Source organism: Bufo bufo, chromosome 1 (genome assembly GCF_905171765.1).
Source record: "Bufo bufo chromosome 1, aBufBuf1.1, whole genome shotgun sequence".
Classification (NCBI taxonomy): Eukaryota; Metazoa; Chordata; class Amphibia; order Anura; family Bufonidae; genus Bufo; species Bufo bufo.
Genome location: NC_053389.1, coordinates 230494727 through 230519444, shown reverse-complemented (window position 1 = coordinate 230519444; position 24718 = coordinate 230494727). Strand labels below are relative to the sequence as shown.

The 24718-nt window shown below is 45.3% G+C and overlaps 1 protein-coding gene across 2 annotated transcripts in view; it reads right to left on the bottom strand.

Annotated features, from left to right (window-relative positions):
- Positions 1-24718, bottom strand: part of LOC121004217 (sodium- and chloride-dependent betaine transporter-like) — a 140276-nt gene that overhangs the window by 7664 nt on the left and 107894 nt on the right. For both annotated transcript variants that reach the window (XM_040436389.1, XM_040436393.1), the window contains exons 10-12: positions 13154-13266; positions 1536-1673; positions 449-551 (exon numbers count right to left, since the gene is read on the bottom strand). In XM_040436389.1, the coding sequence (XP_040292323.1) occupies positions 449-551; positions 1536-1673; positions 13154-13266 (354 nt within the window). The remainder of the gene's footprint in view (positions 1-448; positions 552-1535; positions 1674-13153; positions 13267-24718) is intronic.

Below are 24718 nucleotides of genomic sequence, written 5' to 3'. Positions count from 1 at the left end.
CCAAAATTGGATATTCTCTGCTTAAAAAAAAAATAACATTGGCGCTCCAGAGACAAACCTGGATTAAGGCAGGAAGAAAAATAGTGAGGACCTGCATATCACCTACTGGATCCAGATTCCACTTCAACCCAGCCACAAATAGCAGAGGTGGTGGCTCATGTATGTGGGTCTTATCACTGAAGTTTAGTGACTCCCTCAATTACAGAGATGTCATTGCATGAGACCAGCCTGCATGGAAAGAGGCCATCAGGTGTGTAGGGTGGTCCAAGGACAGATCCTATACAATGTGATGTCAAAATATCAGTGCGTGAACTCACTGAAGCAACCAGGACTTGCCTTTCCATTTGGGCTTATGTTTTCTGAAGAATCACCAAGATTCCTTTGTACATCCACATGTTTGCATGTGTGATACTCACAATAGTGGTGCCTGGGTAGTATTCATACTCACCATACACCCATCCTATGCAAACACATTCAGATATGCCAACAAAAAGAAGGCAGATGCCACTGGAAGCAAAGTAGTCAAAGAGCTGGAATACATATATCCCTCCCTGCAAGACATTAAAGGTTGTATCATTGGTGGTTACAATTCATTACTTTCCCTTCCATCCCCTTGTAGGAGGTTGGTTAAACCTTCCTTTCCTAGCTAGTGTTGTACTCATAGGAAAAGGAGCCAGTCTAAACTTTGCAGGGACATATTTTGGACACTTTATTTATTTTACTCACTTATATAGCAGCTCTTTACAGACATTGTCATTGCAATCTAAGTTCTCTATTAGTGTTTCTTTGAAGTGTGGGAGGAAACCGGAGTACCCGGAGGAAACCCACGCAAACACGGGGAGAACATACAAACTCCATGCAGATGTCGTCCATGGTCAGATCCAAACATAGGACTCCAGCGCTGCAAGGCACCAGTGCTAACCACTAAGCCTCCGTGCAAGTCAAGTGAAATATGAAGAGTTACAGAGAATAGTTTCAGCATATGAGGAAACACTGGAGTCAGGGGCGTAGCTATAGGGGGTTCAGAGGTAGCAGTTGCTACTGGGCCCAGGAGCCTGAGGGGGCCCAAAGACCCTTGTGCCATATAAGAGGACACTGGTATTATGGAAAGTACATGCTGGTCAAGTTACACCTCTGGCTGAAGGGAACGGGTTAGGTCTTGGATTGAGGGGGTGCTGTTTCAATCTTTGCCTCAGGTGGCACGAAGGCTATGTGTTTCCCTGTCCCTTGCCACAAAGTACTGAGGGAAGGGGGGCCCAAGCTGAACTCTTGCACCAGGGCCCATGAGCCTTAAGCTACGCCCCTGACTGGAGTATTCAGCATTCTAGAAAATGGTTGCAGCATGATAGGAAACTTGAAGATATGGGAAACCTCAGGGAATAAGCACAACATGTAAGGAAGTCTGGACATGTGGAGAGTCCCAGAAACTAGCTGCACCATGAAGGTATGCAAAATTCAAAAGGAGAGGTGCAGCATGAGAGGAAACCTGAAAAGTAGGGAGTCTAAATGAAGACTGACTTTAATATGTGAATTACCTGAGCAACCATGAGCAGACCAAATAGGAAACACATTATAGAAATAATTAGGATGAGTATCTCCCGTCTATATCCCCTGCGCAGGACTGTGGGGTACATATCAATGATGGACAAGCAGAGAGCCTCAACATAAATGAACTGCAAGAAGAGAAAAAATATTATTAAAAATGACTAAAACAAAGAGTAAATACATGACGTGAAAATGCCTTCCCACAATCCTAAATTATTTCCCTGTCCTTAGGATAGGCCATTGATGTTTGGTCATTGAGGGGACCACTTTGAATGAGACAAGCTGTAGTACCAAGCTCAGCTATTGTCTCCTTCATTATGAGTACCCATGGAAATTAACATTAATGGCTTATTCCAGGGCACCCTTTAAACAGTTGAAGGGGTTGTCGAGGATTTGTATATTGATGACCTATCCTTAGGATAGGCCCGAATAGTGACTGTGTAGTGGGTAGAGCTGGTTACTGCAGAACTATTCCAATTCACTTGAAGTAAAGTGGAGGAGCTGTGTCTTTCTGGCTCCAGAGCTACTGATGAACAGGTGATTGGCCTGGGTGCAGTAGTCAGACTTTCACTGATTTGTTCTTCAAGATAGGCCATCAATATAAAAATCCCAGAGAACCCCTTTAACACTAGGGTGCACAACCTATTACACTTAGGAGATGCACTAAATTCATCAGTGGTGCATGCTGTGTCACATTTGGTGCATCTTGGAACACCGCCTCTTGGGTGCTATACTTTAGACCAGTATTTGCACCAGAAACTTTTGAAAAGTGTACAGCCAGTAGTAAACATCAATTTTTTTGGCACAAATCAATAAGAAGTTTGTCTAAATTTATATGTTGGAGTTGTGAAGCAACGACAATAGTAAATCTGCCCCATAGTGTGATCTTTAGCAGCTCATTCCTCTCGTCCCTACACTGATCTATATATGTTCTTGGAAGATACATGTGGGTGCCCTCGAGTGTCTTCCATGTCACAGGGAGAACAGGTGGTAAGGAATGGAATTATTCGTATTAGGCCTCTTTCACACGACCGTTTTTTTTTCCGTTTACGGGCCGTTTTTTGCGTTCAATATACAGTAACTATACGGAACCATTCATTTTAATGGTTCCGCAAAAAAAAACGGAATGTCCTCCGTATGCATTCCGTTTCTGTATTTCCGTTCCGTTGAAAGATAGAACATGCCCTATTGCCTGCAAATCACGTTCCGTGGCTCCATTCAAGTCATTGGGTCCGCAAAAAAAGGAACGCATCCGGAAATGCATCCGTATGTCTTCCGTATCCGTTCCGTTTTTGCAGAACCATTTATTGAAAATGTTATGCCCAGCCCAATTTTTCCTATGTAATTATTGTATACTGTATATGCCATACGGAAAAATGGAACGGAGAAACGGAACAGAAACGGAAACACAACGGAAACGAATAACGGAACAACGGATCCATGAAAAACGGACCGCAAAACACTGGAAAAAAAAAATACGGTCGTGTGAAAGAGGCCTTATTCTGTGCTCTGGTTATATAATTAAGGTACATACATTTTTCTCTACAACTTGAGGTATTTAAATCTTATTTATTCAAGTAGTAATCACCTTTAAGCAGCTCTGTCACCAGGATCAACCCTATTAAACCACACATACTGCCTGGTAGGGCTCATCATGCTGATTAGAATGATACCTTTCTTTTGTCTGTATGATAAACAGCTGCAGAGAAATCTGTGTTTTATTTATATGCAAATGAGACGTTTGAGCACCAGGAGGTGGGGCTTTGAGCACTGCTTTGTAACACCCCCTGTGCTATGTACACTCCCCCTCCCCTTGATTGACAGGGCTAGACATGCTGAGGGCAGAGCCCTGTCCTAGAGCTGTGTGCTAGCATGTAAATATCATATATTTTATAGCTTTATTACACTGAGATTTGCTTAGAATGCTAATATACATATTACTGCTTTATTCACACACAATATATGATTATACAAATTTTTTTTTAATATTTGTTAGCTTAGGCTACTTTCACACTGGCGTTTTGGCCTTCCGTTTGCGAGATCCGTTCAGGGCTCTCACCAGCGGTCCAAAACGGATCCATTTTGCCCTAATGCATTCTGAATGGAAAAGGATCCACTCAGAATACATCAGTTTGGCTCAGTTTGCCCCAGTTCCGTCTCCATTCCCCTTTGAAGGCAGACACCGTCAGACGAAACTGAGCCAAACGGATCCATTCTCACACAAAATGTAAGTCAATGGGAACAGATCCGTTTTCTATGACACAATCTGACACAATAGAAAACGGATTAGTCCTCCATTCACTTTCAATGATGTTCAAGACGGATCCGTCTTGGGTATGTTACAGATAATACAAACGGATCCGTTCTGAACGGATGCAGACCGTTGTATTATCTGAACGGATCCGTCTGTGCAGATCCATGACGGATCCGCACCAAACACGGGTGTGAAAGTAGCCTTAGAAAAAAAAACTGCACTTCTATGTGGTAATGCTATAGCTTAGTGGTAAGTGCTTGGTTTTGCATATAGAGATCTCAGGTTTAAATCCTGGGAGAAACTTGCATAAACTTTTTTTTCTGTTATTTTTTTCTCATTTAACCCATAATAAAGGCTATACCACAATAAATAATATATAATCATATAATATCAATAAAAGGCCTTAATATATTGAGAATTGTGGGTGTTTTTGCTTAGATTTATATTTATAAACAAACCAGCAATATTTATACATTTTTAAAGCCTAAACACATTATTCTCAATATGATAAGGACTTAAATACCAAACACAGAAGAAGGGGCACACTCAAAACGGATACACTTGATGAAAATGATGCACACTTTTTTTAAATTAAAATACAACCCCTAAAATCTGTAAGGCTAGTTTCACACTTGCGGCAGGACGGATCCGACATGCTGTTTAGCATGTCGGATCCGTCCTGTGGCTGTTCGCCGTGCCCCCGCTCCGTCCCCATTGACTATAATAGGGATGGGGGCGGAGCTCCGGCGCAGCACGGCGGTGCACGGAGAAAGCCGCCGGACTAAAAAACCTGACATGCAGTAATTTTAGTCCTGCGGCCTTAAGCCGTGCACCGCCGTGCTGCGCCGGAGCTCCGCCCCCATCCCCATTATAGTCAATGGGGACGGAGCGGCGGCCCGGGGGCACGGCGAAACAGCCGCAGGACGGATCCGACATGGTGAACAGCCTGTCGGATCCGTCCTGCCGCAAGTGTGAAAATACCCTAAGGCTACTTTCACACTTGCGTTAGGAGCGGATCCGTCTGGTGTCTGCACAGACGGATCCGCTCCTATAATGCAAACGCTTGCATCCGTTCAGAACGGATCCGTTTGCATAACCATGAACAAAAAAAAAAAAAAAAAATTTTTTTTTTTTTTTTTTTTTTTTTTTTATGATAATGCAAACGGATCCGTTCAGACTTTACATTGAAAGTCAATGGGGGACGGATCCGTTTGAAAATTGAGCCATACTGTGTCATCTTCAAACGGATCCGTCCCCATTGACTTCCATTATAAGTCTGGACGGATCCGCTCGCCTCCACACGGCCAGGCGGACACCCGAACGCTGCAAGCAGCGTTCAGGTGTCCGCTCACTGAGCGGAGCGGAGGCTGAGCGCTGGCAGGCGGATGCATTCTCAGTGGATCCGCCTCCATTGAGAATGCATCAGGGCTGGACGGCTGCGTTCGGGACCGCTCGTGAGCTCCTTCAAACGGAGCTCACGAGCGGACACCTGAACGCAGGTGTGAAAGTAGCCTAAAACTGTGAGGAATGAGTCCCATATGTCGAAACACCTATCCCAAGGTGATGACTACACCTCGATAGCTAGTAGGCTGCCGCACAGATCTGTGTGTGGTACAGAATTCCCATATACAAATTCAATACCGGCAGATTACCGTGTTGATTCACAAAGCCATTAGTCCATCCAAATCAATGGTATAGTGCTTGGAATGATTTGGATGGACTAATGGCTTTGTGAATCAACACGGCAATCTGCCGGTATTGAATTTGTATATGGGAATTCTGTACAAAACGCAGATTTCTCTGCAGCTGTTTTTTTTTTCATTTTTATTGATTTTTTAAATAAACGATCAATAAAATATACATTTGTACATAATGATCAAAATCCTGTCAGCCATTTACATGGATAGATATCTGATGCGTTGACATTACAGAGTAATACAAAGTTTGTTAAATAACAAATTTAACTTTCACCCAACTCCCCCCCCCCCCCCCCCCTCCCTAGAGTTTGGCTTGCAGAGAGATGATTACACCACCTTATCCCTATTGTATTTTATTAAACATTTCACAAAGGATGTCATATCCACCTAAGATTACAATAAGTTGAACACTAGATCTTCATTAAAATGCAGCTTAAACTAAGATAGGCGTCCTATTAAGGACAATTGTCCTCTCAAACAATCCCTAGTCAGTGCCAACGAAGCTAAGCTTCCAGATTCAATCCAGCCCTGCCATATTGACCAAAATTTGTTTGGGCATTTTCTTTTGACATATACCCCTCTTTCAAGACGTAGAATCGTATTCATCCTATTTATGTATTCCTGTTTGCTAGGAGGCCTATTTCTTATCCAATGCTTAGTGATTAAGACTCTTGCCTGGAATAACATTCTGTGAATACATAAGGATAGTTTATCATTTAACCCTTTGCAGTCAAGTATACCCAGCACACAGATTCTGGGATTATTGGGCAAATGTATCTGAGTTGTTACAGCTATGATTTCTCGTATCTCTTCCTATTATGTTCCCAACTCTCGGCAGTTCCATACCATATAAACCAAAGTTGCTTCCGTTGCACCATATCTAGGGCATGTGGAGTCCGGTCGCACACCTATTTTGAATAGAAGTTTAAGGGTTCTATACACTCTGTGTAGCAGGTACAGCTGGGATAGTCTCTGAGATTCATTCAATGTAAGACTAGGAGTTAAAGCCAGAATGTCATTCCATTGGTCTGGAGATATTGTTCCCACATCTTCCTCCCATTTCCCTTTTACCATCAGGGAGGTTGAGGGGGTACTAGCGTCAAGAATATATTTATAAAGTTGGGATATCAGGCCTTTGGTAACCCCAGCTTCCAGTAATTGTTTCACCACAGGAGGAGAGGCGGCAATTACTATGTTTCCTGGAAATTGGGTTTGGTATGCATGTCTTAATTGAAGAAATTGGAAGAATGCCGTTTTGGGTAGGCCAAACTCTTCCTGGAGTTGAGTAAAAGATTTAAGTATTCCATGCGATTGAATTTGGTCAAAAAAGAGTATGCCCCTCTCTTCCCACGGGGAAAAGCCTTCCAGCCTGAATATCTCTGGCAGTTGGGGGTTTCGCCATATTGGCGTAATGTCATTGAGTTCTGTCAGATTCGTTAATTCTTTAAATTTTGTCCAAACCTTGATGAAAAGGGAAAATGTAGGAAGTTTTTTACCCAGGGGATGGTGTTTGCTTATTTCTAATGAGGCAATAGGCGCTTTTTGTTTCATAGTGTGGGCAACAATATCAGCCGAGGGGTCTAGATTAGTTGTATTAATCCATCCCCTGACGTGTTGTAGTTGTGCGGCTATATAATAGGGCCATGGGTTCGGGAGAGATAATCCACCCTCTTCCTTACTTTTTGGGAGTGTTTCTATTCGGATTCTCGGCTGTTTCTTTTTCCATATCAGTGATCTAAAAATCCCCTGAATCTTATAGAAAATCCTTAGTGGGATTCATACCGGTGAATTATGTAAATTGTGTAATATATATAAAAGCTGTGGCATGAATAAAATTTTAATTAAGTTGCAACAGCCAATTTTGACTACAAATTTTGCAATTAATGGCTCCAGGTACAGTTTTATGTTTTCAGTTGGTATCGGTGTTATCATCACTCCTAAGTATTTGAATTGAGTGGTTAGCTGCAAGGGAATGCAAGTGAGGTCCAAATGTGGTGGGGTGGGATCTAATGGAAGAATCGTGGATTTGTCCCAGTTTAGTCTTAGTCCAGAATATTTCCCAAAATCTGTAATTTTGTGCATTATGGGGTCTATAGACTTCTGTAGATCTCCCACGTATAATAATAAATCGTCTGTGTATAACGAGACTTTTTCATCCCGGGGCCCTATTGGAACTCCCTTCCAGTCTGTGGAGGTACGTAAAAGACAAGCAAGAGGCTCAATTGCAATTGCAAATAATAGGGGAGATAAGGGGCAACCCTGCCGTGTGCCCCTATGCAATGGAAATTGATTAGAAAGAACCTTGTTTGCCCTAATCCTTGCTAGCAGGGAGTTATACAGTAACTTGACCCAAAAAAAACTAATCCCAGGCCGAAGCCCATGACCTCCAAAACTTCCCATAGGTATTCCCATTCTACGCTGTCAAAAGCCTTTGCAGTGTCTAAGGAAATTATTGCACGGCAACCCCCGGTATTTAATGACCTCTGGATATTCAGGAATAATCGATGAAGATTACTGGCCGTGCTCCTATCTGGCATGAAGCCAGCCTGATCCTTATGTATTAAAGGAGTAATTACTTTATTAAGCCGATTGGCCAATACTTTGGCCAAAAGTTTTACATCATTTGATAGGAGAGAAATGGGTCTATAGGAGTCGGGTCTTATTGGGTCCTTATTGGGTTTTGGAATAACCACCACTATCGCTTCCCTCATAGATGTAGGTAATATCCCAGTTCGCAGCGCATCATTAAAGGTTTCTAATAGATGTGGGAGGAGACAGTCTCGGTACTGTTTAAAAAAATTCCCAGGCAACCCATCTGAACCTGGGGCCTTTTCATTAGGGAAGGAGCTCAAGGCTACCTCCAGTTCCTCCAAAGTAAGGGGTTCATCCAGGTATGCAGCAGATTCTAGAGACAATTTAGGGATTGATATTCGCCCAAGATACTCCTTTATATCATCTCCTCCTATGGTCATTTTAGAAGAATATAATTCCTTATAATATTTATGGAATGTTTCAAGTATTACTGAATTTTCCACCGAGAGTACCCCATCCATGGTTCTAATTGCTGCTATTCTGGACGAACCCTCTTGTGACCGGACGACTCTGGCCAGTAAACTACCCGTACTCTCCCCTGCCTCAAAATATTTTTGTTTGATGATAAAACGTTTATTGTCTGCTATATGCAGTAAATGGTCAATAAGTTTAGATTGTACATTTTTCCATACCGTTTCAGAATGCTGGGAGGGTGTACTGATATACAATTGCTCACTCCTTGTTACTTCCTGTTGTATAGCTTTAGTGAGTTCCCTAGTTTTAGTTTTGCGTCTATTAATTTTCTCAATATAGAGGCCTCTTACGTATGCTTTCATGGCGTCCCATATTGTTCCTATAGCCGCTGATCCTTTATTGAGATTGAAAAATGTATTTATTTGGTTCATTAGGGGGTCTTCCCCGTCTAATAGCTGTATCCAGAAGGGATTGAGTTTCCAGAGCACCGAACCATAGCGCCCTCTATCATTTCCAAACCTCAGTTCTATATGGATAGGTGAATGATCAGAGAGGCAGCGCGGTAGGTATTCTATAACAAAGATATAGGATAGTGCTTCTAGAGACCCAATGGGTAAATCTATTCTGGATAGGGACCCATGAGACGTAGAAAAACAGGAGTACTGCCGTTCCTGGAGGTATCTAATTCTCCACAAATCATGCAGATCCAGTTCTCTAAGTAATTTTGTCAGTGAAGTCTCACCAGAATTTGTTAGGTTAGGAGGCAGCGGAAGTTTATCCATAGAAGGATCTAAATATTTGTTAAAATCGCCCAACATTAGGATTGGCACCTGTGGCCCTTGAGATACCCATGACATTACCTCCCTTATGGCACCGCAGGAGTATGACGGCGGGATATACATGGCAATTAGGAAGAATGGTACCCCAAATATAGAACAGTGCAGGCATACATATCGACCTTCCGTATCAATTTTGCTTGAGTGGCATACAAAGGGAACAGCTTTGTGAATTAGGACACTAACTCCCCTAGCGTGTGTAGAAAAGGTGGAGTGAAAGGCCTGTGAGATCCATGGTTTGTGAAGCAACCCATGGGTTTGTTTAGTCAGGTGTGTCTCGGTGAGGCATATTATGGCTGACTGATTTTGAACGGCCATAAAAACTGCTTGGCGTTTAGTAGGATCTCCCAGGCCTCTAACATTCCATACTATAGTGTGAGTTCTATCCGCCATTTTCCCATGGGAGACATAAAAGGAAAGAAGATCTAAGCATCAAGTTAAGACATTTACCAGATAATGAAAGAACAATTGCGTGCATCATCTCTCTGCAGGCTCTGAGCCTAAGTGAACTATAAACATAGTATCCCCATCAAAAAGAACTTGTGATAGTCCCAGAACAGGACACGAGGCACAGAAAAGGTTCCTGTAACCCGCAGCATAGAAGGCAACAGCATATCCGCATTCACGGATCAGGTCTCAGTAGTAGAGACCCGGGCAGCAATAAAACAGTATAACAGATGGCATTTTGGAACAGTTAACTCTTGGCGTTTCACCTAAACAAATGAACAGCACAAGTGTGGCTATTAAAGTCATTACCAGTAGATGGCACCAAATTACAATTTTGGAGCATTATGGCGGTAGTATAAACATGAACTCTCAACAAACATGAAACCTTATACTTATCCGCCCATTCCCAAAGTCCTCTAGATTGTCTTCAGTGAAGACCCAGGTATAGCGATGTCCACTTTTCTATCAGTCATTGTCATAACTTTCGGATGGATAGGATTCCATTTGTTCAATCCACCGGTTGGCGTCCTCCGGGGATTCAAAGAAGTGGGTTTTCCCTTTAAACACTACACGGAGCTTTGAGGGATATAACATGGCGTACTGTATATTCTGCGACCATAGTTGCTTTTTAACATCCACAAAGCGTGCGCGGCGTCTCTGCACCTCCGCCGAAAAGTCAGGAAATATAGACACTTTGGGCCAGATGTATCATTACTCTGACAGCTCACTCCACTTTCACATATGGCTAAAGTCAGTTTTAGCCAAGTCAGATTTATGATCGGCCCTTTAAGACTATAATAAATGTGGTTTGACGGTAGCAGTTTATCCGTCAGTAAGCAGCTTTCCAAAAGTCGCACATCTTAATGAAAAAGTCGCACGTTTTTATGAAAAAGTCGCATGTTCTATTAAAAAGTCTCATAAGATAAGCATGGTCCTCGCTGGAGTGAAATTGGGACTTTTTTGCGACTTTTTTGCGACTTTTTTAAAAAGTCGCAATAGTAAATTTGACTTGCCAATCATTTGCATAAGCCAAAACGCCCATTTTCTCAAAACTGGAGTGCTTAGCGCTTACCTTCAAAAAGTCGCAAAAAAGTCGCAAAATTTTGATTTGCGCATTTTTTTGCGACTTTTTGACTCCACAAAAGTGACTTAGCCTAATGATATATCTGGCCCTTTATGTCCAGCCATAGATAAATTCTGGTGCTCTCTTGCTTTGCTTTGCGGAGAATGGTATCCCTATCTTGAAAATGTAAAATCCTCATTAGCAATGGTCTAGGAGGGCCGCCCGGTGGTGGTGGGCGGAATGGCACTCTATGCGCCCTCTCTATGGCAAAGAAAGGTGACAAGGAGTCTTTTCCAAATATCTTCCTGAACCAATCCTCAAAGAATTGGACAGCATGGGGCCCTTCAGCTTTTTCAGGGACCCCCAAGATGCGAAGGTTATTTCGTTGTGATCTTTTTTCCAAGTCCTCCGTTTTACTCCGTGACGTTGTGTATTACTTTAGCCAGATCACGTTTCATAGGGGAGACTTGGTTTTCCAGTTGGCTCACTCGCCCCTCCGCCACAGTAATTCTTTCATTAGCCTTCCTTATATCCTGTCTAATAAAAGACACGTTTTCCTGGAGGGACCCAATGGATGCGTTGAGGGTTTATCAGAGCTGCACTACATTGGTGCACGGCCGCATATATGTCCTTAAAGCGAACCTTTCACCTCATTTTCACTTTATAAACTAGCAACAGTACCTTATAGATTATCTTCAGTGTGTTCTTATACATGTTGGTGCCGCTTTCCTGCGCTGTTTATTCTTGAAAAAATCGTCTTATAAAGTTTACATTTCCTGCTCCAACAGTCACGCAACAAGTCAAGGGGGTATCCCTTCCCTCACCTCTGGCTGTACCTCCCCTGCCCTAACCCCGCCTCTATGCTCTGTAATTGACAGCCGGCTCAGTCGCCGGGACCGCGCTTGTGAATCCTGCGCATGCGCCGTCCTCCTGATTCGCCGCGCGATCCCGTCTTTCTTGCGGACACAAGCGCGATCCTGTAACAGAATCGCGCATGCGCCGTACGCGATGCCTGCCTGTCTGCTCTCCCTCCCGTGCGCGCGCTCCCCTATCTTCAGGCTCCAAGTGCCCCACGTGATCACTGTAGACTTGCCATCTGCTCACGTGGGGCACTTGGAGCCTGAACATAGGGGAGCGCGCGCACGGGAGGGAGAGCAGACAGGCAGACATCGCGTACGGCGCATGCGCGATTCTGTTACAGGATCGCGCTTGTGTCCGCAAGAAAGACGGGATCACGCAGCGAATGAGGAGTACGGCGCACGCGCAGGATTCACAAGCGCGGTCCCGGCGACTGAGCCGGCTGTCAATTACAGAGCATAGAGGCGGGGTTAGGGCAGGGGAGGTACAGCCAGAGGTGAGGGAAGGGATACCCCCTTGACTTGTTGCGTGACTGTTGGAGCAGGAAATGTGAACTTTATAAGACGATTTTTTCAAGAATAAACAGCGCAGGAAAGCGGCACTAACATGTATAAGAACACACTGAAGATAATCTATAAGGTACTGTTGCTAGTTTATAAAGTGAAAATGAGGTGAAAGGTTTGCTTTAATAGTGGGATCGGCCAGTAGTGGCAAAGTGGGAATAGAGGAGGTAAAGGGTTGTGCCCTGCCATTTTGTAGTGAGCCAGACTCAGCAGCAGGCCCCCCCCCCCTCCACTTGCCTGCAGCTCCTCCACGTGGGATCCGCCATCTTGGGAGCATGCGCGTCGCTCCACCAGGTAGTCGGCCAAAGCTGTTACATGTTCTGCCACCGCTTCTGATAGATCCCCCTCATGTGCAGGGCCCCCTTTTGATGGGGGGACTCGGGCATATTGCTCCAGGTGCGCTGAGACCTCCGCCAATTTAGACGGTGCGGCCGCGCCATGTTGTTTTGCCGGAGTCGGTCCCGCCGCTTCCTTTTCTTTCCTGCCCGAGCGGGTCATACTGGCCTGGGGTCCAGAGAGGTTCCACAGCAAGTAACAATCGTGCCAGGCTGTTTAAGTTTGTCACAGCCACAGGATGACGGAGGATTCTGCCAGCGCTGCCCGGGAGCTCAAGTGCACACGTCCGTCAGGCCACGCCCCTTCTCTGCAGCTGTTTAACATACAGACAACAGAAAGGTATTGTTTTAATCTGCATGATGAGCCCTACCAGACAGTATGTCTGATTTAATAGGGTTAATCCTGGTGACAGAGCCGCTTTAAGGAGACAAAACGGTTAGAAAGATCACCCAATCAGATTGTAAGCTGGTGCCTAAGTGGGAGTTTTGGCCCTTGTTTTCATGTCTGTGGCCCTTTGTGTATATTTGATTGTTTTACACATTCAGTACCTGACTGTCCAGCCCAAGGAGAATCAGCATGATAAAAAAGAGGCAGGACCAGAGCTGGGACACTGGCATCATGGACACAGCCTTGGGATAGACGATAAAGGCCAGACCAGGTCCTGTAGAGAGTGATAATTACTTCACACATATATACAACCACATCAACATTAACAACTTATAGAAATGGAATACATCACGTATAAATCATCATGTCTTGCATGCATCTTTTTACAGGGCTGTCAGGCATCATGGGAGCCCAGAGAAAAGTAACAGTTTACAGGAGTTATCCCATAAATCATTTTGATACCAAAAGTTCTGAAAAGCTGGTACTGGTAATGTGCTGTGTTTCTAGCCTTTTCAGCATTTTTTGCTTCTGTCTCCGCTTTGATGGAGCTGCTAATCTGTGCTGCTGGGGCAACTGACGATACAGACTCTTCTTACTTCCCACACAGACGGAGTCTATTTAGCTTAGGGCCCATTCAGACAGCAGTTTGTTTTTTGTGGTCCACAACAATGCGGATCCTTATTTTTTTGCGGTTAGTTCAGCATGTCAACTAAAAAAAACGGATTGCATTCCAAATTTTGGCAGACCCATAGACTTCAATGGGGTCACGTACCAATTTTCACTGACAAGTATAGGACATGTTTTATTTATGAGGCTGTGAAACAGAAGACCCAATAGAAGTGAATAGGTCCACATTTAATCCGCAAAATTGAGGATCAGATGTGAAAGCTACATATGGCCGTCTGAATGAACATACTGTGATGCTCTTGTCCGATACCTCCAAAGTGTCCCAGATCCAGCAGGACAGTCCCAGCTTCCATGCATTGTCTAGGGAAACCTGCCACGTCTCGATGCATCCCTTGAAATCCCAACTCGGCGCCATACTTTGCACCCTATACAGCAAATAACTGCATCCACTGCTACATTACACCTAGTACTGCAGTTAGTCACAACGTGCCATACAATAATCAAAGGATTAGTTCCATCATCATCGGTAAGAAGGCACCTGTAAAAGTTGCTCTGGCCTGACTTGATGCGTTGATTTAGTGTTCCACTAGGTAAATGTGGGCACTACACAAGGGCTAATATGACCATTGTAATTTATATGATGTTTTATGTGCATTTTCCTGTTTATCTGTGTATCAGGCCTGTTAGGATGTAGTTCCTCCTCCTAGACAGTAGAGGGAGCTAGGGAACCCCTAATATATATAGTTAGGCCCAGACAGGAAAAGGGCAGTGTAGTCCAGGAGGCTAGTGAGTGCAGTCTAGCCTGCCTGAGGTTCTTGAGCCAGAGTTAGCTCAGAAGTTTGTTACCAGGGGAAGATTTACCTCCTGAGAAACCTGCAGTTCCTACAAAGTACAGTACAGAGCAGAGCAGAAGTGTTTCCAGCCAGACAAGAGAGCTGAAGGGCTGAAGAGTCTATTTAATGCAAGGAGATATATACGAGAGGAAGTTTCTTTACCAAGGATAAAGCCACCAATAGGGCATACGGGCCTTGGGATCAAGACAGACAGGAGTTCTGAGGAATAGTGCACAGGATTTCTGAGGAAAAGGCAGCCTGATCTGTGAGTGTATTTAACCCTCTGAGTATCTTGCAAGAACATTGTTGCCTGCCATCATTGTATAAGCCTGCTTAAGACTGCTTCTGTTATATGGAACTGAACCTACAGAACTGTAAATAGTTAACTGTTCCAGTAAAGAAAGTTTTGGTTCACTGCAAACTGTGTTCCTCACTTATTACTGCTATCAATCGGTGTGCCACCGTTACCGGCACTGGCGTCACGAACTTTAAGGGATCTTGCCACCGGCACATTAAACCTGCAACACCCAGGGCACCTCACCTACCACCGGCCTGGTCCCTATACATTGAGAGTGCCCCAGAGGACTTCTGTGCCAGCCTCTCCATCACTGCTGTACGCCTGCCCAGGGTCTCCCTATAAACTGTGAGTAACCAAGAGCAACCCTCGATTGCCCTATTAACCGTGACCTCACCATCGCAATACCCTGCAGGGCTGCGTACTGCATATTTTTGCGTCACGAACACGATGCGATCATTCCTACGCCATTGTGGAATATAAACTGTGTGCCAATATTGCCCATAAAGTGATAAAGCCCTATCCGTTTATTTGGAAAATTGCTGGGTCAAAGAACTGTAAAAACCGCGGTGTGAAAATCGTATTTTGTGGACTGTTTGCCGCTTATTTAAGTCACCACTTGCTGTCAGTGAATAGACAGCGTTATACTCAAAGATGGCCACTTGAGTTAACTGGACTATCAGTGCGCCCCGTTGTGTCTGTTTGGCACGAAAAAGAGAAGAGAAGGTACCGCCCAGCCTGTGAAAGAAAAGTACCACCCTGTCTGAAGAGAAGATACCGCCTACCTTGAATCCCGGAGCTCCGAGAGGCCGCGCCTACCTCCTGATGCTGCGCGTGGGACCTCCGCACAACGTAATCCCGTGCCTCGCGAGATTTGGACCGAGCATCGCCGGAGTAAGTAAAAACTTTCGAATTCACTGGCCCCTTTATATATCAGCACCGGAGAGGTTCCGATCCTTGCAAAGAGACTGGGGGAGGTCCCTCATTATTAGCAAAAGACTTAACCCGGGGGGGAGTACGCCCAACTTAGATCCGACCTGCTCCGTCGCTCCTTAAAGGGCCATACCCACTCCGTAGGTGCCCTTAGCAACGTTTAAGCAAGCAAAGGCCAGCGTGTGTCTGCCTATAGTCCTGGCCACCAGAGACCACGCAATGTCGGGTGGTCCCCGATGCGCCTCCTGAAATGCACGCCACTGATAACAGGGCGCCCGCCGCTGCGGCAGCATCTAGCCTGATGCCACTGACCATGCCATATTATTTCGGGGCCCCCTGGTTCCCGCGATATTCCGGGGAGGGCCACAAGCTAAAAGACTTTAGGGACCAGATACTGGCCTTGTTTCGGCTCTACCCCATCTCCACTGAGCAACAAATGGAGATCCTCTTAGCACAGTTAGAAGGGGCCGCCCACAGGGAAGTCATGTCTTGGCCCTGAAAAGAATAGCCTGGAACAGATCTTTGATCGCCTCGGCACCACGTTTGAGGCCAGAATAGTGTCTGAAGTTAAGATGCGATTTTTCAGCAGGAAACAACAGCCTGGTGAGTCACTCCGTGATTTTGCTTTGTCCCTGCAAGAGACCCTGAGGGCTGTGGTCCAAGTGGACCCCCGGGAGGCTGAGGACCAGGACCGGACTCTAAGAGAGCAGTTCCTTGCGGGTGTAAACACTGAGCATTTAAAGGGCCAGCTGAGGATGCTGTCGGCCCAACACCCCAATTGTGCGTTTTTGGACTTTAAGGAGCTGGCCATCAGTATCTTAGGCCAAAACCCAGCGGCCTCCCTTGAACCTCAGGTCTGCCAGTCAAAAACTGTTAATGTGAGGCCGGCTGGAGCCAGTCAAGCCACTCAGGCTCCAGTAACAGATGTGGTGGAGGCATTAATGGAACAAGTAAACCATCTCACTAAGAGCTTGGAGAAGGTGTGCAGGAAAATAGAGGAATGGGAGAGACCATTGTTACTAGAAGATGAAAGCCCCCTTCCTCAAAGGCTACCACCTGCATATAAAGATGTATACCCCAAAGAACCTGATGGATGACCGAATTACCGGTCTAAGAACCGCAAGCAGCCTGTCTGCCACTATTGTAAAAAATATGGACATAATGAATCAACGTGTTGGCAGTTAAACGGACCACCCCCGAGGCCGAGGACCGCCCCTCGGGAGGTAGAACAGTAGGTCCAAAGGATCCAAGCTGGATGCCCAGATACGTAGGATCTCGTCCAAAAATGAACATGTGTATTAACGGGATACCTTTTGAAGCCCTGCTGGATACTGGGTCTCAGGTCACCACCATCCAACGACCCGCCTTTGACAAGTTCTGGGATTCAAGTCTCCTCACCCATCCACCAGAATCCTGGCTAGATATCATTGCCAGCAACGGCAAGCCGGTAAAAGTTCATGGGTACTGGGAACCTACCCTTCAGGTGGGAGAAGCCACCTTACCCCAGCAAGGTGTGATTGTGGTACAAGCCGGAGATAAAGGGGGACACCCCGTGTGCCTAGGGACTAATGTCTTTGTTACTCCGAGGTGCTTGAGGCATTGAACCAATCCATATCTTCAGCTTCACCTGCTTCTAAAAGAGTCATTCAAAAGACTATCAGTGTGCTGGGTGCTCAGCAAAGATTCGCAAATGGAAAAGGAGAAATCTGTACTGCCCGGATCCGGGATAACCGGCCGGTGATTCTGCCTCCGAATTCCCAGATCATCCTGTGGTGCCGTGCTGTGCTAGGGATCCAGGGCCAGGACTATAAAGCCCTAGTGGAACATATCCAAATTGAGAATCATCCCTTTGTGCGAACAGCCAAGAGTCTGGTGACCGTATCTCAAGGTAAAGTGCCTGTCCGTTTGATTAATTTCGGTGATCACCCTGTTACTCTTTTTAAACACTGCCCCGTTGCTCAGCATTTCCAGGTGTCCTTTCAGGATGTTATTCGTCTGCCTGCCACGGAGACGTTCCAGACCGCACAGAGCAGCAGTGCACCTGCCAGCGCCTCTTCAGTAACCTGGTGGGAGGAACTTCATGTCGGGAACGAATCCACCCCGAAAGAGCAAATAGAGGGAGTCCTGAGTCTGGTGAAAGAACACCACAAGGCTTTCAGCAAGCACTCCACGGACTACGGAGAGGTCAGTGTAATCAAACACACCATACCCACTGGCTCTCATCCTCCTATTAAGGAGAGATACAGACCCATACCGCCTACTACCTATCAGTCCGTGAAAGAGATGATACAGGAGATGAAAGACTCTAATATAATCCGAAACAGTCACAGTCCCTGGGCTGCGCCCCTAGTTCTTGTTCGAAAAAAAGATGGCAACATTAGGTTCTGCGTGGACTATAGAAAAATCAATCAAATCACCCATAAAGACGCTTATCCGTTGCCACGCATTGAAGAGTCCTTGACTGCCATGGGGTCATCAGCCTACTTCTCCACTCTGGACTTAACCAGCGGGTACTGGCAGGTACCTATGGCCCCTGAAGATCGGGAGAAGACCGCTTTCACTACACCTATGGGTCTGTTTGAATTTAATTATATGCCTTTCGGACTGTGTAACGCTCCAGGGACGTTCCAGCGGTTGATGGAGCGTTGTTTAGCCCATAAGAACTTTGAGACTGTACTGCTATACTTGGATGACGTTATTATCTACACCAAGACGTATGAGGATCATTTAAAACATCTGGCTGAAGTGTTTCAAGTCCTTGTTAAATATGGCCTTAAAATCAAGCCGTCCAAGTGCCATCTGCTGAAACCAGCAGTAAAATATCTAGGGCACGTTGTTAGTGCCGATGGAGTCCAGCCTGATCCTGATAAACTTGCTGCTGTCCGTAATTGGCCTACTCCCACCACCATGAAAGAGGTGAGAAGTTTCCTCAGCTTTGCAGGATATTATAGATGCTTCATCCCGCATTTTGCACAAATTGCGGATCCGATCCAGGAACTCCTAAGGGGGCATCCCAAGAAGAGTCCAAAGACTCCTATCCCTGTTGAATGGAATGAAGAACGGGAGATTGCCTTCCAGCTCCTAAAGAAGAAGCTGACTGAACCCTCTGTCCTGGGTTACCCGGATTATCAGAAGCCGTTTCACCTCTACATGGATGCCAGTAAAAGAGGCCTGGGAGCCGTGTTGGCTCAGGTGCAAGACAACAAAGAGAGGGTGATTGCCTACGCCAGCAGATCCCTGAGGGGAGCTGAGAAAAACTATCAGAATTATAGTTCCTTCAAGCTGGAGTTCCTTGCCTTAGTGTGGGCTGTGACTGAAAAATTCAAAGACTATCTTGCTGCCACTCCGTTTGTCGCCTTCACGGACAACAACCCCCTGGCGCATCTGAATACAGCCAAGTTAGGGGCGCTGGAGCAAAGATGGGCCTCCTGCCTTGCCAACTATGACTTCACTGTGAAATACCGGGCAGGCCGCTCCAATGATAATGCTGATGCACTGTCTCGGCTCCTCACTACAGAAGCACCAGATGAACCAAAGGATGCCTGGGAAGAAGTGGAGATGCCGGCGTTTTACAACAAATTTGCTCAGCAAGATAATGTTCGCACTGAAAATCACTCAGCTGCTGATTCCTCTTCATCAAATATTCCTGAGTCCAGGGGCGAACAAGAAAGGTGGATTAAGCTCCAGTCAGAAAGTAGAGTCCTCAGTGAACTGCTCGACTTCCTTACTAGTGGGAGAACTCCTGAGAGAGTCCGCAGGAAGAGTGCAGACCCAGAGCTATTGAGACTGTGGAGACATCGCCACCAACTCTTGCTTCAAAAAGGCCTGTTGCTTAGAAGGAGCCTGGATCCAGTGTCCTGCGATAGGGTGTACCAGATCCTCATACCACGTCGAGACGCCAGTCTGGACGTTAGAGATGTATCATAACCAGTCCGGACACTTCGGCGTGCAGAAAACTGAGGCCACCATTCGCAGGAGGTTCTATTGGATCGGGATGAGAGAAGACATTGAGAAATGGTGCCGGGAATGTACTGCCTGTGCCGTTGGGAGAAGTGAACGCCATGACCAGAGGGCGCCTCTCCATCCTATCGTGAGTAAAACTCCCTTAGAACTTGTTGCCATTGATCATGTGAAGTTGGAGCCAAGTCGCTCAGGGTATACTTATGCCATTCACAATAATGGGTAGCTTTATTAATACTTAACGTTTAATAATATCAAAAGTTAAAATAATAGGCCCTTGGTATATAGATTAAAAAATCTAAGCTGAGTGCAATTAGGATACTGCATACAACTCTCTGCTGGCAAATGCCAATCCAGAGAGAGGAATGTGGACCAAAAAATGAGGAAGGGATAGATATAATGATAGGTTGAGAAGAAAGGATGAGGGAAAGCAATCTGAATCAGAAAAAGGAGGGCAGTATGGACTGACAAACAAAATATGAGACAACCTATAGTCAACACAATAGTTATTTTAATATAGGTCTGATGCTCATTGATCGATGATAGGTCCCAAATAGATAAGAAAAATGTCCCGACGCGTTTCCTTGAAGGTTAACAAATCTTCAGGGGACTACAACCTTTAAATGTATCGGTCACTAAATTGGCTGAATTATGGATGTCAAAAATTCAGTCCAATATATCAAGTTCTGCAGAAGGTAGCTCTCAGGTATCAAGAAAGTAGCCACACTGATAGTTTACAGAAATCTTGTCTCTTTACCAGAAGAGGCTCAAGAAACCCCCCTGCGTCCACCTATTTCAGGGTCACAGGCTCAAAAGAACATTCAAGTAAAAGGGTCTCGAGTCACTCTGGTTCAAATGACTAAAACTAGCCAGTGACCACCTGATCCAGGGTCACTAGTTTAATTCATCAATCATAAAGAATATATAAGGTGACTACCTGTTCAAAAGTCACTTATAAAATACAGTGTATCAAATAAACCATCAGTAAGGCTAAAGTCCAGATGTAAGACAGTATATATAGCCTGGTTTACACTCAAACACACTTTTTTGAGTGTAAACCAGGCTATATATACTGTTCGATCCCTGAGCATCAGACCTATATTAAAATAACTATTGTGTTGACTATAGGTTGTTTCATATTTTGTTTGTCAGTCCATACTGCCCTCCTTTTTCAGATTCAGATTGCTTTCCCTTAGCCATAGGGACCACACTCTATCTCTCGGACAAAGCTGGGCAGTCCATGTTTAGGTATGGCCATCTAGGGCTAGTGATAGATTATTTAGTGTGTTGAGGAGTCAGGATAAGGGACCTCTAGGGCTTGCGACCCAGCAGTGTGTCCCTCTTACTACGCATCCTTTCTTCTCAACCTATCATTATATCTATCCCTTCCTCATTTTTTGGTCCACATTCCTCTCTCTGGATTGGCATTTGCCAGCAGAGAGTTGTATGCAGTATCCTAATTGCACTCAGCTTAGATTTTTTAATCTATATACCAAGGGCCTATTATTTTAACTTTTTATATTATTAAACGTTAAGTATTAATAAAGCTACCCATTATTGTGAATAGTCATTGGATTGAAGGGTTTAGCCCACTATAATAGCATCGGTTTGATCAAACCTTCATTTTGATCGTGTTAAGTGATATACTTATGCCATGACCATTATTGATCACTTCACTACGTTTTTCGTAGCAGTGCCTGTGAAAGACCTGACAGCCAAGACTGCGGCGGAGGCGTTCTGGAAGCATTCCTCCTGCCCTACGGCTGCCCAGAGAGGATCCTCACTGACCAGGGGTCTGCATTTGAATCACAGTTGTTCCAAGAGATGTGCCTGCTACATAATTGCCAGAAAGTCCGGACCACCGCCTATCATCCGCAAGGTAACGGACTCTGTGAAAAGATTAATCAAACTCTCATTGAAATGCTGAGAGCAGTACCCCCTGAGACAAGGGGTAATTGGCCTACTCTGCTGCCACAACTCATGTATACCTATAACAATACAATTCACTGCTCCACCGGGTACACGCCCTTCTATCTGATGTTCGGCCGTCAAGGGAGGCTACCTGCTGACCACTCCCTGAATGTACAGGTGCCTGATGTCATCAATCCACTACCGAAGACTGATTGGGTGGTGGAGCATCAAAGACGTCTCCTTAATTCTAAGGAGATTGTTCAGGAGCGCATGGAAAGTGCCCGAGAGCGACAGCAGAGAGACTATGACCTGGCTGCTCATGCGGAACCTCTAGCTTTAGGAGACATGGTGTGGTTGAAAAATAACCACCGAACCAGTAAATTGGACAGTAAGTGGGAAAGGACTCCATACATCATTTCTGCTATCCCTAATGCTGAGGCCCACATTTATCAAATTTCCAGAGAAGATAAAGGCTCCCAAATTGTACACAGGAATCGTTTAAAACCCTGCATAGGAGGAGAAATTGTAGCAGAAGACATTGAGCCGGAGTCTCCTGAGCCCGGGTTGCCAGCCCAACCTGCTGATCCTATGCAGGCTGTTGAGAACTTGATACATGACAAAGAGCCACTTCATTGGTTTCTCACCCCCTGGTTGAACTTGGTGGTACCAGCTCCAGTTCCTGCTAGTCCTCAACCCCAGGATGACTTGTCCCAGAGTGTACCCGAAAGAGCTCCAGAGCCTGTGGACTCCTCTGACCCTCCTGAACCAAGGCAGGAAGAACCCCTGCCAGTAGGAAGGTCCACACGGTCTACTAAGGGGCACCCACCTGTGAGATTCGGGGACTACCTTATGGGCCTGAGTAGCCCCTCTCGGGAAACCCCTGTTTAACTGTCTACAAGACCCGGGTACGGACTCATTTTGTTCTTCTGAGCCTCCAGGAACTTATATTATTGTTGCATTTTATTATTATGGACTAACCTGGTTATCCCAAATACGCTGCACCAGGTCAGTGCTCCTGTCCCCTATACTATCCTGAGTGAAGAGAACGACGCCCCTTTTCACCGCACTTTCCAGCGGAACTGCTTAATATATTTGTACTACAAAAGTGGTGATTATTGTATATGCCTGTTTTTCGTTTTTGTCTTTCAGGATGCAGTTTCCAGCTGGGCGGGCCCCTTATGTTGCGCCGAGGACGGGCAACGTCAAAGCAATGGTGTATGTAGTGTCCCACTAGGTAAATGTGGGCACTACACAAGGGCTAATATGACCATTGTAATTTATATGATGTTTTATGTGCATTTTCCTGTTTATCTGTGTATCAGGCCTGTTAGGATGTAGTTCCTCCTCCTAGACAGTAGAGGGAGCTAGGGAACCCCTAATATATATAGTTAGGCCCAGACAGGAAAAGGGCAGTGTAGTCCAGGAGGCTAGTGAGTGCAGTCTAGCCTGCCTGAGGTTCTTGAGCCAGAGTTAGCTCAGAAGTTTGTTACCAGGGGAAGAGTTACCTCCTGAGAAACCTGCAGTTCCTACAAAGTACAGTACAGAGCAGAGCAGAAGTGTTTCCAGCCAGACAAGAGAGCTGAAGGGCAGAAGAGTCTATTTAATGCAAGGAGATATATACGAGAGGAAGTTTCTTTACCAAGGATAAAGCCACCAATAGGGAATACGGGCCTTGGGATCAAGACAAACAGGAGTTCTGAGGAATAGTGCACAGGATTTCTGAGGAAAAGGTGCAGCCTGATCTGTGAGTGTATTTAACCCTCTGAGTATCTTGCAAGAACATTGTTGCCTGCCATCATTGTATAAGCCTGCTTAAGACTGCTTCTGTTATATGGAACTGAACCTACAGAACTGTAAATAGTTAACTGTTCCAGTAAAGAAAGTTTTGGTTCACTGCAAACTGTGTTCCTCACTTATTACTGCTATCAATCGGTGTGCCACCGTTACCGGCACTGGCGTCACGAACTTCAAGGGATCTTGCCACCGGCACATTAAACCTGCAACACCCAGGGCACCTCACCTACCACCGGCCTGGTCCCTATACATTAAGAGTGCCCCAGAGGACTTCTGTGCCAGCCTCTCCATCACTGCTGTACGCATGCCCAGGGTCTTCCTATAAACTGTGAGTAACCAAGAGCAACCCTCGATTGCCCTAGTAACCGTGACCTCACCATCGCAATACCCTGCATGGCTGCGTACTGCATTGACTGGTTATTTGTCTAGTCCCATCCACTTTCAAGGGTTCCCTGCCAGTAGTAACCAATCATTTCCAGCACCAGGAGCTCCGGAATGACAGTGAGGATGGACACAATAAACAAGGTCATAAGGGACAGTAAAAGAAATCCCTGGCATATAATATTCAAAACACTAAACCTAAGTGTCATACACAGAGAATGTGAGAAGGATGCCCATGACAGTGTAAAGGAGGGTATGAGAACAGTAGAGAACAATATAAGGCATAGAGAAGGAAAATGATACACAGTATAACTACATGCACACAACTGTATTTATTTTGTGGTCCACAAACCACAAAGTACAAATACTAACTCTGTGCATCCAACACTTTCTTCTGTCCCTATTATGGAAATGGCTATGCTTGTCCGCAAAATGGACAAAGATAGGACATGTTCTATCATTTTTAGAAGGGCCGCAAGGATGTGTACAGCACACGGATGACAACCATGTGCTGTCTGAATTTTTTGCCTGCTGCATATTCCAATGTGTCCCTGGAAATCCCAGCTCCTCGCTGCACTGGCAGCATGTCGGGATTAATTAATTAAGAAGGTGGACAGTAATTGGGTGGGGTAAGAGGAGTGGTTTAATATAAAAACGACTGCTATAATACATTACACGCAATGCAGGGATTGTCCAGCTTCCCATTCTTTGAAAGTTGAGAACTATGTGTTTCCCAGAGAAGCAGCACAGAAATATATGTCTACTGGATGTTCTTCAGGGCGTAAATAGAAAAGGCTAGCCATCAAAGAAAAGTTTTGAAACGGTGATGAAAAAAAAATAAAGGTATAGCTCGTTGAATGCAACGATGGGAAAACAAAAATGGCTTCCTCCTAAAGGCCCCAAATAGGCTAGTCCTGAAGGGCTTAATATCATTTACTGTAAATATTTTTTAGAGTGCCTGCTAGCAACTACCTTTGCTTCATGGAGCACAG